Source organism: Excalfactoria chinensis, chromosome 2 (genome assembly GCF_039878825.1).
Source record: "Excalfactoria chinensis isolate bCotChi1 chromosome 2, bCotChi1.hap2, whole genome shotgun sequence".
NCBI classification, from domain to species: Eukaryota; Metazoa; Chordata; class Aves; order Galliformes; family Phasianidae; genus Excalfactoria; species Excalfactoria chinensis.
Genome location: NC_092826.1, coordinates 131,999,563 through 132,016,688, shown reverse-complemented (window position 1 = coordinate 132,016,688; position 17,126 = coordinate 131,999,563). Strand labels below are relative to the sequence as shown.

The window sequence follows — 17,126 nt, the reverse complement described above, 5'->3', positions numbered from 1 at the left end:
CTTGGGTTAGAAGAGACCTCAAAGACCATCCTGTTCCAACCCCCTGCAGAGGGCAGGGTTGCCAACCACTACATCAGGCACCAGCTCAGGCTGCACAGGACCCCATCCAGCCTGGCCTTGAACGCCTCCAGGGATGGAGCATCCACAGATGCTCTGGTCAGCCATGCCAGCACCTCACTGCCCTCTCAGTGAAAAGATTCCCGGACACCTAATCTGTTTCCCATCTTTTAGTTTAAAACCATTTGTCCTATCGCCATCTACCCATCTAAAAAGTCATTTTCCTCCTGTTTGTAAGTTGCCTTTAAGTACTGGAAGGCTGCAGTGAGGTCTCCCAGGAGCATATTCTCCTCCATACTGAACAGGCCCAGCTCCCTCAGCCTGTAGAGGTGCTCCAGCCCCCTCAGCATCTTTGTGGTGCTCCTCTGACCCACACCAACACCTCCACATTTTCTTGTGCTGGTGTCTCCGGGTCTGGACACAGTTCCCCAGGTGGGAGCTTTGGTCCTTTCCACAGGTACCCATCCCATCCAGGGTGATCTGGATACAACCCTCACGTAACCAAACGGTGGGGGGAGTTGCTGGGGGGGCACACTTGGCCACGCCGTCCTGACGGAAGCCGGGTACTGTCGCGAGACGAGACTCGAGGCTCTGTATCTCTCTCTCTCTCCCGGACTCTCTTCCTGTTTCCGGTGGCGTGGCCGAGCGGGCGGCATGGCGCTCTACAACTTCAAGAAGATCACGGTGGTGCCGTCCGCCAAGGTACGGCCGCGCGCGGTGCGGCGCTGACAGGACAGCTCTCTCCTTTCCCTTCCCTCCCCCGGGGCCTCCAGCGGGCTCCGTGCCGTCTGGGTGGCGGTTGTGGTGGAGGGCGCTGAGGTGCGGCCCGGTGTCTGGCGGGGGAACTTTGCTCCGTGCCGGCGGGCTGTGGGTGACTGCCGGGCCTCCGGCAGAAGGAAGCGGGTGTTTATCGCTGCGTTCAATGGAGGCGGCTTGGAGCTGACGGCGCCGCTTTGTTTTGTAGGACTTCATTGATCTGACGTTGTCGAAGACTCAGCGAAAGACCCCGACCGTCATTCACAAGCATTACCAAATCCATCGCATCCGGCACTTCTACATGCGGAAGGTGAAGTACACCCAGCAGAACTACCATGACCGGCTGACCCAGATCCTGTCGGACTTCCCCAAGCTGGATGTAAGTGCAGCCCCGGGGCTCACGAAGGAGCTTTCGGTAACTGGGTTAATTCCGCAGCAGTTTCAGTTGCCAGGTCAGAGCGATGCCCAGCAGGATCTGATGAGGGTGAACTTGGGCAGAGGTCTGCTATAGAAATGCTGCCTTCTGGCTGAGAGAAACAAATGGTGCCCCTGGGTGTTTGCTGAAGGATGCATTGTGCAAAGGTTGGGCTGTTTGATTCTATTGGCCAGAAATGCTGTTGGCTGTGCTGGAGGTACCCAGCACATCACATCGCCTCCCACCTTCACAAGTGTCACTTCAGCTGACAAAGTGAACATCACTCTCAGCCCTAACAGAGATGCTTTTAGGAGTGCACTCTTAACACGGTGTGCATGGTCGTAACTTCCCAAGTGCAGCTGTGTGCAGGTGCCCACTGGGGCTTCTTTATGGGCAGCTTTGTATACCGGTTTAAATCCTTCACCCAACTTTTCCTGCTATTTCCCTGTTCACTGAATTCCTGCAAATATCGCCTGCACTTCAATATCTCATGATGAAATTTCTCCACATAAATGCACAAATAGATAAAAATACTTAGTCTAGAAGAGTTGAAGGTGTTGCTTTTTCAGAAAGCCAAGGGGGTTATCTGGACATCGAAGAAACCCTTATTATCCAGTCTTAATTGTGATTTAGCACCCTAACAATGGAAGGACTTAATGCTGTATGTCTGCTGTAAGATGAATTTACTACTAGAAACGGCTTCTGCAGGCTTCTTGCTGTTTCATTATTCACTAGAGGAAAGTTCAGATTTGAAAACTGAAAGTATTTTGCAGCGCAGAAGACAAAATGGAAACTTGGTCTAAGCCAGTCCAAGGCATCATTGCAAAGAAGTCAAAGCATGAACAATTATGCATGTAATGACCAAGGGGATTCTTTTTGTTAGGCAAGATAGTAATGAAAACAGTTTATGTTGTCATCTTCAAGAAAATAAGGTTAATGTTATGTCCTTCTCTTTTTGGTTTTAGGATATTCATCCTTTTTATGCAGATCTGATGAACGTTCTGTATGACAAAGATCACTACAAGCTGGCTTTGGGACAGATCAATATTGCCAAGAATCTGATTGACAAGTAAGGAATGTTTCTTCCTTCAGTTCTGTTCTTGTGGGGTTGGTTGCTGCATCACTTCCTGTTTTGCTGTCCCTGCAGTGTTGCGAAGGACTACGTGCGCCTGATGAAGTACGGGGATTCTCTTTACCGCTGCAAACAGCTGAAACGTGCGGCTCTGGGACGGATGTGCACCATTATCAAAAGGCAGAAACAGAGCTTGGAATATTTGGAGCAAGGTTTGTGTAATAAATGTGCTAAAATACAGGAATATAAACAGCGTGCGTTGTTATTCGCACAAAGAATAACAGTTAAAAACAGAAAAATATGTTAAGTACAGACTTGTAGGTAATAAAAACAAAATAGTCCTCGAACGCCCAAACATTTAGAATTTAATTTTCAACCAAATAGTTCTCTTATTTTAAATTTAAAACGTTATGGTGTTAGGAACAGTTACAGAATGTCTGTACCTGCTTAAAGGTCATAGCCATGCTTGTGTTTGTCGTTATTTTCACATACACATCTGAAAAATTCATTATAGAATCATAGAATGGCCTGGGTTAAAAAGGACCACAATGATCATCTGGTTTTGACCCCACTGCTATGTGCAGGGTTGCCAACCTATAGACAGGCTGCCCAGAGCCACATCCAGCCTGCCTTGAATGGCATCCAGGGATGGGGCATCCACAGCCTCCTTGGGCAACCTGTTCCAGTGCGTCACCACCCTCTGCGAAAAGATTCCTTCTAATATCTAACCTAAACCTCCCCAGTCTCAGTTTAAGACCATTCTCCTTTGTTCTATCACTATAAATCCATGTAGGCAGCCATTCCCCCTCCTCTTTCTATTCTCCCTTCAAGTACTGACAGGCCACAATGAAGTCTCCCTGGAGCCTTCTCTTCAAGCTAAACCAGCCCAGTTTCCTCAACCTTTCTTCATAGGAGAGGTACTCCAGCCCTCTAATAAGCTAATTATCAATTACTGCTAAACGTTTTCCAAGCAGTGGTCCTTATTTCAGGCTCATTTTTGCTTACCTCAGGCTGTGCTGCCTGGTATGATGGATTGACTCTAGCTACAAGGCAGTGGTTTTCATGTGTAAAATAAGTTTTCTTGTTCTGTTGTGTGATACTTAAGGAGTTAACAAGCAACAGTTCATTTTCATAAAGGATACCTGAGTCAGTTTATAAAGTTAAACAATGTGACTGAGCTGTGTTTAAACATTTACATCAGTTTTTCTTCCATTCAAAAGTGAATTAAGACAAATAACTTCAGGCATCTTTTAAATGTTTCAGTGCGGCAGCATTTGTCTCGTTTGCCAACCATCGATCCCAATACAAGAACTCTTCTGTTGTGTGGCTATCCAAATGTTGGGAAGTCAAGCTTTATAAATAAGGTGCGTGACTTTTCTTTAAATGATACTGAGGTACCATTTAGCTGAGGCAGAATAAAATATAAACGGTTTGATGTTGTTACAGCACTGTCTGGTCTGTGGGGAAACAAATTCATACGGTTGAGTAGAGCCTGACTGAAGTTTCTGGAGGGATATATGTAAAATTACAGCACATTCCACTCACAAAGTTGTTATCTTTCCCAAATTGGTGTGTATGTGATTCATGCATTTTCTGACAGATGAATGACTGCAGAGAAACAGCCCAAATAATAATTCTTTAGCTTTCTTGTAGCAAATGCAGTGAGTTATGATTATGATACACAGCTTGCAAGTTCAGGAAATATTCAGTAATTGTGCTAATAAATCTTGTTTTAAGGTTACAAGAGCAGATGTAGAAGTGCAGCCATATGCCTTTACCACCAAATCTCTCTTTGTGGGACATATGGATTACAGATACCTGCGCTGGCAGGTAAGAACTGGTATCATTTTGCATTTTCTTGCCAGGATTAACTAGTTACAATTCGCTATTTTGCAGCCTGAATTGCATTTTTGTGCCTTGATAAGAAACACTGTGAGAGCTGCTGTGTGTCAAATGGGGACGGTAGTCCAAATCTGTGCTAAAAACATGCATGTATGTATGTATACATTTTCAGTTTGGGGGAAGAATTGGAGCTGGAATGCCTGAGTAAGTCCAGGTCCCTTCTTGACAGTATGGAATTCAGAGCCAGTTTGCAGCAGGGCTGTCTGTACTTGTTTGCCTCTTGGAGTGTTTCTTATTCCGAAACCTTGTTGTTTTTGCATTATTCCGTTCCCACATTCTCAATTTAGCCACATTTATGGCCTTATTTATGACTGAAAGGAATATCGTAGTCTTGAGATGATAATATGGACAAGAAGTCAAGAATACGTTATAAAACAGTGTATCGATTATGTTAATTTCAGGTTGTAGACACTCCTGGTATTTTAGACCATCCTTTGGAGGACAGGAACACCATTGAGATGCAGGCTATAACTGCGCTCGCACATCTGCGTGCTGCTGTGCTCTATGTGATGGATGTCTCTGAGCAGTGTGGGCACAGCCTGGAGGAGCAAGTGGAACTCTTCAGAAATATTAAGCCCTTGTTTGCTAACAAGGTAAGTTTGGTTTGCGTTCTCTGTAAGATCAGTATTTTTTGTAATGTGATAGCTTGGACTGTGATTGTTTTTTCTTTCTTTTATTAGCCGCTTATCATTGTTGCAAACAAATGTGATGTGAAGAGAATTGAAGAACTTCCTGAAGAGAGCCGGGTGAGCCTGATGTTTCTATTTCTTCCCTCTATTTCTTTCATTCATTCTATTTCTTTCCTCTATTTCTTTCCCTCTCTCTTCCAGAATTAACAGAAGTGCTGCGTGCACCATGAGTGGACTGACAGAACTTGGGTCAGGCAAAAACAATTACACGACCTCTCCCTAATTTAACTATTTAATAGTGCGCTGGAAAGTAGTTTCCCAAGCGTTGACCTTTATGCCTGCTGTATACACTTGCACTGTTTGGTATGTGTCCTTAGCAGAGTCTAGTAAACACCAAACTGAAAGCAACTCCTTAGCAGTTTTAGAAATCTCACACACTGTGAGACCCTTTAATTACTGCTATAGTTGGAATTAATGCTGAATAACTGGTTAATAGTGACTGTTTCAATAGCTTCGAGATAATGAGCCCGAGACTGATAAGTGGTGCTGAACTGATTTTAGTAGGAGCTCCTACTGGGCAGCAGTTCTGTATACAGGGCCGGTTCCTTTGCATCTGCATGTTCAAGGACACGTGCAGTTTGTGTTTTCTCTCCATCTCTTTTTCTATTTTATTCACATGTCATTTACATGCTGTATTGGAAGTGGTTATTTACTTACAAATCAACAGGTTAAATAGAACTGCAATTGTCAAGTTCCTGCCATCTCTTCAGAAACACATTTTAATGAAGTCCCTCAGTAACAAGTTGCATATATTGACACTGGGTTAAAACTTCAGTCCTTGGTGTAATGGTATATTAAGCAATGGGCAGAATGTAATCGTTTGTGGTAATATTTCTATTTCAGAAAATATTTGAATCTTTTGAAGCTGAAGGATTTTCCGTGATAGAGACGAGCACCCTGACAGAAGAAGGTGTGATGCAAGTTAAAACTGAAGTATGTCTCTTTTCTCTCAACTTCATTCAGAAGGAATCAGAGAATCATAGAACAAGAGTTCCATCAAGAGTTGGAAGGGACCTCTGAGGGCTGTCTAGTCCAGCTCCCCTGCAACGAACAGGGACACCACAGCTAGATCAGGTTGTGCAGAGCCTGGTCCAGCCTCACCTTGAAAGTCTCCAGGGACGGGACATCAATTACATCTCTAGGCAGCCTGTGCCAGCACTGCCCCACCCTCACTGTAAAAGACTTTTTCCTTCTATCTAACTTAAATCTGCTAAATTTGAGCTTAGCTTTTACTGTCAGTTAACCTGTGCTAAAAGCTTTTTGCGTGGTGTTCTTAATAGCACATGGAACACGTTGGGTGCAAAGGGAAATGGATTATATCTAACACAGTGCAAATCGTGACATTTTCAGTGAGGTTTTAAGGGTCTTGTTGCTTTGTCTTATTGTCAGCTCATTATAAAATACTGGTTATGCCAACAAAACAGGACCATATGCATGTTCCTGTGGTACTTGTTATATAAAATATGTTGATACTTGAGACCTAGAAAGGTGAGGCAGAAAATTAGATAGAAGTTAGGTATTTTGGGTTTAAAGCTTGCTGTGATACTTGCCATATCAGGATGACTTCATTCCTTACCTTATGTTGCTTCGTGCACTTTCAGGCCTGTGACAGATTGTTGGCCCATCGTGTTGATACTAAAATGAAAGGAAATAAAGTGAACGAAGTGTTGAATAGGTTACACTTGGCCATGCCAGCCAAAAGAGATAACAAGGTAGGCTGCATGTTTACACCGTAATATATTTTCCAGTTTTACTTAAATAGGACTAGAATTCTTTCTTGGCTTAACATATTAATGAAACATACGTTGAGATTTTCTTGCTTTTTGTTTTTTTTTTAACCTACAGCTGACTTTGCTGCCGGGTTACCCAGCTTGGGGCTTCGTTTCCTCTAGAAATACGTTACATTAAAACTGTGATTTGCCGTGTTATTAAATAAAATTGTTTCTGACAGGTTTTTCTCTTTCTTTCCTCTTTCCTGGGGTGAATTGCTGCATTAATTTCAGGAGCGGCTGCCTTTTATACCTGAGGGAGCAATAGCGCGGAAGAAGCGCATGGAAGTAGATACACCCAAGAGGAAAACAGTAAGTGGCATCTTTTAGTTAGGAAATCAGCAGGTGGTTTTAAAATACTTGATGCTCGCACGTGGATTTACAATTAGGAGCTACATGAAATCATATGTGTCTTTGCAGGAGAGAGATCTTGAACTCGAAATGGGAGATGATTATGTTTTGGATCTTCAGAGTAAGTAATTACAGAAGTCAGTGTTATTGCTGGTCAGTAACGGTTGGTCTGACTGGAGAAAACTTAAACTGGATTCCTTTCAACTGAGTGCCAGCTCTGTAGTCCTGCTGCTCCACAGCCTGTGACACTCACTCACTCTTTGTTTTCTGATGCCTCTGAGTGGGTTCCTGTTTTAGTCACAGACATAAAATGGCTGATCTGATGGCTCAGGGCTTTTTTTCCCCTTTATTTACTGGTGTCTCATTAATTCTTGATGCATTCTTGGACTTTGTGATTCCTGAACGATCCTTGGCAGCAGGCAGAGGGTCGGAAGGGTTTATTTTCCTACTTAGGGACGTGATTTTTTCTATTGTGATGTGTTGTCTGCTGTCATTGATCATTCTGCTTTGAAATTATCTCTTTATTAACACTTTTATCTTACCTTTTTTTTATAGAATACTGGGACTTAATGAATTCATCAGAAAAGTACGATAAGATTCCAGAGATATGGCAAGGTCACAATATCCTTGATTACATCGATCCAGATATAATGAAAGTGAGTTTTCAGTCATTCATTTTACACTTCTTTGCCTCTTCGTCCCTTTGGTGTTTTTCTCTAAGCTGGAATATTGGTAGATAAAAATAATGTTTTGTAAACCAGTTCTTCCACGCAGCCTGTGCTTGCCGTGGGAAAGGAGGCTGTTTTCTGAGTGAGCAAAGATGTCGTTTCAGAATGGAGAACTGCTTGATTTTATCATAACAGAGGTTTGCAGGGGAAGTTGTATTTCCTTACTCTTTGATTGTTGCTGGAAGGAATGTAGTTATCAACATGTGTTATTAATAAGAAGAAATTAAGCCATCGACTTTCTGTCTGCTGGAATGTGATGTTGAAGGAAATAAGGCTGAATTCTCAATTTACTGCATTGTTATGTAGTAACAAAAACCATTCTTGTTTCATGCTGGTTCTTCAGAAGTTTTTGAGGTTGTGTTGCCAGAAGTGGCACAGTAACACTGAGCATCATAAACCTTAAGATCTGATGAGCGTCCCGATTTTCATTTCATTTCTTCTAAGAAACTGGAAGAATTAGAGAAAGAAGAAGAGCTGAGAGAAGCTGCTGGAGAGTACGACAGTGAGCCGGAAAGTGAGGATGAAGAGATGATGGAAATCCGACAGCTGGCAAAACAGATCCGAGAAAAAAAGAAACTGAAAATCCTGCAGTCAAAGGAAAAAGACACTCGAGGCCCAAGGATGCCCAGAACAGCTAAAAAGGTGAGTAAAGAACCTTGCAGTTGCTGATGTTTAGTAACTGTGTAGGAATGTGTAGCAGTTGGGGGTGCTGGCACTGACATTCTTCTCATGTTCAACCCTCTCCCTCTGTTTGCACTTCCGTGCTCCTTAAAGCTCTGATAACTACTCAATTAGAGGGGAATGCCAAACAAAATGAATGAGTGAGAGTTGCCTTTTTAATTCCTGTTATAGGAGTGAGTCTATTGTAAGATTCCATATATAAAACTCTTTAAAGACATAATTCAGCTTGTTTAATTGGGTTGCTGTTTTTGTGTGTGTGTGGTGGAGGGGAGGGCTGGCGTATATAAAGAGAAGGGTAAGGAGGGAACATCTTTCTTTAATAAAAAGAAGCACCCACAATTCCCTCATTCTTTTTACAGGTGCAGCGGAAGGTGCTGGAGAAAGAAATGACCGATCTCGGCCTTGACATGACTAATAAGGATGACGTAAGTTTCTGCTCATTTCACACTGTGTTCATCTGAAGGAGATTCAGTTCCACTCCATTTTTCTCAAGGACATTTGAATCGCAAGTTGCAGTTGGCACAAGGGGGAGATGGAATCTGCTGAGGAGGAAATAGGAGGCAGTCGATAGTGGCATTTTTTAGTGTTGGCTGAAAACTTGTTAACACTTGAATGGAATCGCCCCTGTCTGTATGCACTGCATTCTGCTACAGGCTGTTTGCAATGTGTGTGGGATTCAAGAACTGGATTTGGCTGAAAGATTTTCATGATTGCTTTGTTGGGTGAGACGCAGCTGTGTCAGAGTCAGCAATAATGTCAGATCGAGCTGATCCTTTTGCAGTTCCTTAATGCTGTGACTTATAACTGAAGTTTTGATAGCCTGCCTGCCATTTTGTACATAAGGCAGTCAAAGTACTTCAGGCCTTTGGGAGCCATTTTGTTTTATCATCAGTTTTAAGAAGTACTCCATTTTGTACAGCAAATCCAGCAGTCGCGTGGCTGTGTGGAGCATGAGACCTTGATTTTGTTAACTGAACAAGGGCTTTGGAAACAAGGAATGTCAACATTGCACATCTGAAGTAAGCATTCGCGTTTCCCAGGGCTGATATGCCATGTTGATTCAATTGCTATCTCCATGCAGAGGAATTTGATATTTATGCTGTACAGTGATGGTTCTTTGGGGTTTATTCCTGTAAACAGCCTCTACTCAGAGCAGGTTTTTTCATTGCTTCTTAGCCGTTGCAGAACTGCTTCAGTATTGCTGTCCCTTCTTTGTCCATGGGGTTTCCTTTTTGTCTTTGTTTAATCCTTTACTTATGAAGGAAGTGAAAAAAAGGGTTATAAAACAGGAGTTAATTTTGGAAAGGATACAGCAGTATTTACTAAGGCTTGAATGTTACTGTGAGGCAGTGACCAACAGCTGACAAAGTGATACTGTGGAATAACTGTGGAACTCCACATCTTGTTGTCTTTCAGTATCCAAAAGAACCATTAGTCCTTTGACGTTGTATCGCAGCATTTCACTTCCTGTTTTGCTTTGTTTTCCTATTGGTCTCATTAGAAATGAAGTATCTGAGCTGATTGTTTCTGGTTTTAATAACCCAAGTACTGTTCTGGATTTCAGTCCCATTATGCCAGAAGGTCTCGTAGTGTTACAAGGAAACGTAAACGTGATGAGTCTGAAACCCCGAAATCTGTGGCACGCAGTCGCAGCTCCTCTCGTCCACCACGGGATGTCTCTGGTCTGCGCGATGAAAAGGTTTGTTAGAGTTCATTGCCTTTCACAGCAAATAATACAGCACTGTTGTGCTTAAGCTGGTTTCTGGGAAACTTCACACAGTTGTGCCTGTCGAGAGTTCATCTCTCTTTGCAGCTTCGTCTTCTGATCCTTGGACCTCTCTGTTCTTCCAAAAACAAAGCTTAGTTCATTCTTAACAGAAAGATGTAAGAATGCAAAGAAAGTATGTTTCCAAATGTTAGCTATGAAGAAAGGAAGATAAGAACTGTATATGCATCATAAGCTATTAGTAGAGCTCCACCTTTAATAAGATTGGAGTTTCATGCGTTTCATGATTGTATTTTTAGTGCATTGGGGAAGAGTTTCGTTTGCTTTTGAGAGAGATTAGTGTCATACAGTGCTGTAGAGCAGCAGACGGTCGCTTATGTGAAGTATTACTTCAGGTCCTAGGAAATCCTTTGTGTTTCCTTTAAAGGGGAAATCTGGTTACCTGAGTTACTGAGTTACACTCACCATGTTTGTATGCTTGCTTTTAAATAGATGGTGAAGAAAGTGAAGACTATGGCAAAGAAGGCTCAAAAGAAAATGAATCGCCTGGGCAGGAAAGGAGAGGCGGACAGACACATCTTTGACACCAAGCCAAAACATCTGCTGGCTGGAAAGAGGAAATCTGGTAAAACACAGAGAAGATGAGCAGTCTGCTGAATTAAAGCATACAGTTATTAAAACTGATCTCTGGTCCCGTTTTCCCTTTTAGTAATGGAGAATATTAACAAAAGCACATGTTTGTGTGATGGGCAACATAGTTGAGGCTCAGAGGGGGAAGAGTTGTGATAGAGGAGTTTGGAGTTCTCAGTGAGTCAGTGGGATGGTGAGAGGTTTATCAGTAGCTGTGGCAGAAGCTGTTTGTAAATAGACTTGAAAAATGACACTCCTAGGCCCTGTGCTATGGAATATCCCTTTGGTTATTTGGGCCCAGTGGTCTTGGCACTGTCCCCATGTTTTGTGCTTCCTCAGCTTCCGAAGATCAGGGCAGTGTGAGAAACAGAGGGGCCTTTGATTTAGTTCAGCAGTACATGAACATCATCGTGCTGTCAATGTCATCACAAATCCAAACTACAGCACTGTGATTAACAAAGAAAATGAACCCAGCCTAAATCAGCACTGTGGAGCGTTCAGGTGTCAGCTTGCCTGTACCTTTATGGACTTCCAGTTGTAGTCTGTCCCTCCTCTACTCCATGTGATTTGTAATTAAAAATACTTGTTGTGCTGCAAGGAAGTTCAGTGTTGGGGGGGAAATAGTTAAAACTGTTCACAGGATTTTAAGAACCGCTTGGCAAAACTCTGCTTTCATCTCTCTGCTCTCTTGCTATTATGGGCTGTTTTCCCAGCTTTTGCTCCAAGTTGACCATTTGAACTTGTGTTAAAATGAAACTACGCCTTGTTCACTCCCAACCGTATCACTTCAGTGCTTGGTCAGCATTTTGTGCACATATCTAGAAATAAAAGCCCAGCCTGAGTTTTTAGGATAATGGTTTTAATAGTCAGCCTTAGGAGAACATTGAAAAGTAATTCAGGTATTTCCAAAGGTATTCAAAAGAGTCTACTTAAGTGGTGTAGCTGATGAATCCAAGTTCAAGACAGCTGTTACACTGCGCTGCTGTTGCCTCCTCCACCGTTCTTTGCTTCAGGTCAGCATACAACAGCTTGGCCCTAACAAGCGTAGAACTGTGGACACAACTGGGATGAGCAACAAACCAGAAGAGTTAGATCTACCCCGACAGCAGACAGACTTAAAATCATGTTTCACAAATAAGGGGAACCAGTATGGGGAATATCTCATTTCATCAAGAAAACTCAGAGAAATGAACGTAAGAAATCCACACATGGGGTGGCCGTGGCTCAGCTCTTACTCCTCCAGTAGATTTTCTGATCAGCTGAAATTCAGACTGAATGTTGGAGTTCAGAAGGTTTGAGCTCTCTGGGACACTGGGAAGAAATCAGGTGTGTCAATAAAAAGTTTGTCCCAAGCTGCCTTTGTTTCCTATAAGATGAGGACGACTCCCCAGCACACATCCCTTCTCCAAGGATAGGCTACGGTCAGTAGGCAGCTACCTCCCATCTACATGTGGGATAATTAACCATTACTTTTTAATTAGCGATGTGCAGTATTTGCTCACTAAACAGGAAGGGGATGGGTAACAAATAGTTAAAAATTAATTTAAAAAGATCAGTGTTTATTACCTAAAGCTGCACCACCGTGTGCAGCAGCTCAAAGTGAAATTCAGTCCACACAGATGATCCAATTACTTAAGCTTTTACATCTGATTAACTACACAATACGGCAGCCAGAGAGATCTGTGCTGCAATTAAAACAGTCCTGCTCGCTTTGAACTCACTGTTTGTCTTCGCAGACTAGTTCAGAACTCAGGTGGATTTGTGATTAGCATTCTGGAAACAGTGATATCAAACTGGAAATGCACCATCTGTGCTGAAGGAGCTGGGCAGGAAGTGCCCACAGCCCCTTATAGCACACCTCAGTATGCAAGGCAGTAAGAGCTAACTGGGTACACGCAGGCTGACGGTTCTTTAGCATCACATGAAGTAACAGAAGGATGAATCAAAGGCGTTTCTTATGTTACTAGAATGGAAGAAGAGGTGAAGAGACAGGAAAAAAATCATTTGCTACAACCATCTGTTTAAAGTCACTTATTAAACATGCTCCAGGTGGGCCATTTTCCCTGCAATCGAGTCACAAGTTACCGCACAGACATCACTTCCAGCCTTCAGCATCTCTCACTGCAACTATTTACATTCTGTGTATTTTTTCATGATCAACGAATTTGTTCAAGTTAGGTAAATTATCCCACCACTTAAAAAGAAAGGTCTCTGCAATTAGTTTAAACCAGGGAGTAATCTTCACTTCGTTCCTCGAGGCTTTGTCCAGAAGCTGCTTCAGTTCTTTCTGGGTCACGTAACAGTAGCTCTGGATCTCGTTGGGATCAGGATTCAGCGTGACGTCCTTCTGCACAAATAAGATGTAGTCTATCTCATGTTCACCCCAGATCCCATCAGACTTGGCCTTGTAGTGAATCCGTGTCAGATAGAAGATCTCTTCCGGAGTAACCTACAACCAAAACACACATTAGGACCAGCGGCAAAGCAAAACAACCCAACTGCCCGGCAGCACAACACAATTACCAGACACTTCCTAGGAAATTATTTGCTCAGGTGCACAACTGTAATGCATTTCTTAAAACATTATGAGGAAAGTTGTTTACATGGTCAATGTGTCACTGCACAGCATTTCTCTAGTTGGGCTTCCCTTATAATATTCTGACCAGACTTCTCCAATACAGTAAAGTTCAGACATTCACCAGAGCCTAATGTATGCTTAGGAAAGCGGTGATGAACAAACGTTTGCACCTGGCTCTCATCTCCCAAGGAGCTGAAAACCGACAGGCCACGTGTGACAGCGACCTACCGGGACCTGTGCAAACTGCAGGCAGAGGTAATTAGTCCTGGGCACAAGCCAATCACCAGCTTTCCCAGCAGCAGTTTCTCCTGTGTGTCACAACACGTGTCATTAGCAAACAAACATGAAGAGACAGGGATGGCACGTTGCCTTCTCTTGGACAAGCAGCATCACCTGCTCTGCTGGTGATGCATACATGCATACATCCATACTTAGGAACGTAGGCATCCATACTTAGACCTGAAGCAATAAAATCCATCATTACTGCTTAATTTATTCTTTGTCTCTCTTGGTGTGAACAGCACAATACTTTACAAGACCATTTGGTACAATAAGCTTTTGATGCTCCAGAATATAAATGAAGAATGCTCCGATTCATCAAATCCTTTGGATTTCTAAAGTTAAACTCACTTTTAGATTTCACACCTGCCAGACGTGAAGATTCTTAGTGCTGTTAAGAACCACCCCCCCCCCTTTACCTGCTCCATAGGAATTCCTAACTCTGCTTTCATTCGTCTCTGTGCCGCTCTCCGAACTCCAATGGCATCATTTTCTTCCAGCTCCAGTGGGTGGCTCAGCGGATGGCTACAGCAAGTGTTGGTAAAGCAATCTGCAAGAAGATTCCATCAGTGCACTTTTGACACTACAAACTGCTGCAAAAGCACTTGAGATGTAGAGCAGCCAACCAACGCACCACGTTTTTGTTTCTCATTTAGAGAGGTTGAGGAGAATATTTCTACCCCTTCTTCTTCTCTCCATTCATACCTCTGGATTTGCCTCTACCAAATACTGCTTTGTCCTTAACCAGAGGAAGTAAAACACTCACTCTTTGCATCTACCAGAGCAATTTCTCTTATGTCATTAAATATGTCTTGCGACAGGTGAGTGTTTGGTGTTTACTCTTACCATAAACAGGACCAGACAAGTCAAGGAGCAATAATTTCCCAAGAGCACAAATAACAATAAGCCAGTGCTCTCATTATGCTGCTCCATCCACAATAAATGCACATCCCAGGCTCTTAAAAGTATCTCCTCTCCAAATCAGTAAATCCTGGGACCTCTGCAAAGGTTTTGGAACGTTATGTTCTGTTCTGCAGGAGTTACGCTGCAAAAATCAGACTGACACACCTTCAAACGTTGATTTAAAGCAATACATTCCATGTGCGACGTGTTTCAGTGCTTACCTGGAAATGTAATTTTAGCGTTTGACCTCTGCTGCAGTAACAGTTTGTTTTCTGTATTAAATAAGAAAACACTGAATGCTCGGTGCAATAAACCTAGAGAGAAAACAAAAAAACACAGAAAGCTGTTTGACGGAAGAAAAGATTCATATGAAAAGAAAATGTAAGGCTTGGAATTGCCAAAGTGGCCAGCGGGGTGAGGGAGGTGATTATCTTGCTCTGTTCTGCCCTCCTGAGACCCCACCTGCATCCCCATCTGGAGTGCTGCAATCAGGCCTGGGGCTCCAGCATGAGAAAGATGTGGAGATGTTGGAGTGGGTTCAGAGGAGAGCCATGAAGGTCAGAGGGCTGGGGCACTTCTATGGAGAAAGGCTGAAGGAGCTGGACTTGTTCAGCCCGGAGAAGGCTCCTGAGAGACTTTGTTACAGCCTTTAAGAACCCAAAGAAAGCTTATAAACAGAGAGGAGCCTGACTTTCTAGTGAGCAGACAGTGGTAAGACGAGGCGGAATGATTTTTAAGCCAAATGAGAGGTTTAGATTAGATGTTAGGACAGACATCTTTACTCGGAGGGCAGTGAGGCAGCAGCACACCCACCCAGAGACCCGTGGCTGCCCCATCCCTGCAGGCATCAATGTCAGGCTGGACAGGCCCTGGGCAGCCCTGCACACAGCACGGGGTGGCACCGGACGGGCTTTAAGGCCCCCGGTAAGGAAGCTCAGCCTGAGCCGGTTGGGCGGACGGGCGCAGCGCCGCACCTCTGTCGATGTTCTCGTTCAGGTGGCAGTTCTTCTTCGTGTCCGCCCCGATCCGACGGTCGTTCTCATCGATGAGGATGCACATCTCAGCCAGGAGCTGCACCTGCTGCTCGTCCAGGTGGTCTGTGCTCACCTCGGGCATCGTGACGACCTCACAGGCTCTGCTGAGGGAGAGAATAGCGACGCGGTGGCTGCGAGGTTCTGTGTAACCGGGCCTCACTCTCCCGCCTGACACCCCTCGCCCCCGGGAAGCGCCGGCCGAGCTTTCCCTCTTAGGCCGCCCAGCACAGCCCCGGCCCACCTCACCTCACAGCCCGCTCCGAATACAGCCGACCGGCCGACGGCAGCGTTTGGCGGCGTCCCCAGGCACTGAGGCGGCAGCACCGGCCCTGAAGGACGGCGGTCCCGCAGCGACCCACGGCAACGGCCCGGCGCAGCACGCGCCACATGGCCGTCATTCCGCCACCGCCAATAGCGGAGCGCCGACGCGGGGACGTCACCGCATCGCCCGATCGCCCCACTACGGTACAGGCCGCCCGGGAGGAGAGGCTGTCACTCAATGCGGAGTAAGGCGTCGAGCGCAGCCAATCGTGAGACGGCTGGGTGGAGGCTCCAGCCAATAAGAACAGGGAATAGCAGAGAGACAGCCAATAAAGGCGAGGAAACCGATAGCCAGGGTCCGCCCAGCGGGGCGGAGACGCGGCCTGTCGGGGTGCAGCGGGGGGGGGCTGGAGGGTGGTGAGCTGGGCGGTTCTATTGGGCCACCTGAGAAACGGGAGCTGTGGGGTGTCGTGTGCAGGGTACAGCCTGCCGTACTGGGAGGTAAGGAGCACCTCACTGTCAGCAGCAGTTATAGAAGGCAGTTATGGTGTCGGTCAAGCACTGGAATTGCCCAACACATCGATTTCTTCAGGCACAGAGATGGAGCGCAGGCAAAGTGTCCAGGTGAACTGCTCACATCAGGGCATTCTACGTGCGCAGATATGCACAGTGACTGTCCAGGCTGTACAATGGAGGCACACCAGAAGAGTGTTCCTATAGGAGGAGGAAAAGAGATTTCTTCCCTAGTAATGGCTGTTGAGAACTTCTATAAAAGCATTTTAGAGCCTGTCAGAAGCAGCTGTCTCTAACGCTGGGCAGAGAAGTATTTCACCTGTACTGATGTTCGGGAGCAACATGTCCCAGTTCCCAGTGGATAAAAAGAGATAAAAGAGCAGCCAGAAAGGACAGCAGAGTCAAAACAAACCCTTATCACAGAGCAGACAAGTGAGAGACCTCCCAAGCTTTTCCTTACAGAAGCTTTCTGGATCAGGTGTTTGATGCCGTCTGTATCATCTTTCATCTCACTCATTCCCCCTCCTCCAGCCTTGCCCCGTGCCTTCAAACAAGCTATTTGTGTTGAAAACAAAACATTATAGCTTTTGTAATGCTATACGTTACCTTGAAACCTCCGAAGTTTTGCTCCACCCTACATAAACATGCATTAAATGACACATGTATTTCTTTAGGACTTGATTTAATTTATGCATCTCTTGAAGTCTGCTGGTTGTTTTCAAACACTGCCCCAAGAAGGGAAACAAAGAGAAAGCAGTTTCTTGTCGCTGCTGGGAAGTCTC

The 17,126-nt window shown here is 44.6% G+C and overlaps 2 protein-coding genes across 3 annotated transcripts; one reads left to right on the top strand and one right to left on the bottom strand.

Annotated features, from left to right (window-relative positions):
* The first annotated feature begins 631 nt into the window (after positions 1-631).
* GTPBP4 (GTP binding protein 4) lies at positions 632-10,830 on the top strand. Its single transcript, XM_072330165.1, has 17 exons — positions 632-759; positions 1,022-1,192; positions 2,194-2,297; positions 2,376-2,512; positions 3,564-3,664; positions 4,038-4,130; positions 4,604-4,795; positions 4,883-4,948; positions 5,735-5,824; positions 6,493-6,603; positions 6,895-6,972; positions 7,081-7,132; positions 7,567-7,667; positions 8,184-8,381; positions 8,780-8,845; positions 9,985-10,119; positions 10,639-10,830. Exons 1-17 carry the CDS (start codon positions 712-714, stop codon positions 10,789-10,791), a joined length of 1,896 nt encoding a protein of 631 aa, XP_072186266.1. The 5' UTR covers positions 632-711; the 3' UTR covers positions 10,792-10,830.
* Positions 10,831-11,618: 788 nt separating this feature from the next.
* Positions 11,619-16,039, bottom strand: IDI1 (isopentenyl-diphosphate delta isomerase 1). Of its 2 annotated transcripts, none has more exons than XM_072330166.1 (5): positions 15,817-16,039; positions 15,511-15,674; positions 14,758-14,850; positions 14,053-14,183; positions 11,619-13,225 (listed from the first exon to the last, which is right to left on the bottom strand). In XM_072330166.1, the coding sequence occupies exons 1-5, from the start codon at positions 15,966-15,968 to the stop codon at positions 12,908-12,910; spliced, it is 858 nt and encodes a 285-aa protein (XP_072186267.1). In that variant the 5' UTR covers positions 15,969-16,039; the 3' UTR covers positions 11,619-12,907. The 2 variants fall into 2 exon arrangements, with proteins under 2 accessions (XP_072186267.1, XP_072186268.1); XM_072330167.1 differs by having other exon boundaries at positions 15,511-15,671.
* Positions 16,040-17,126: the final 1,087 nt, after the last annotated feature.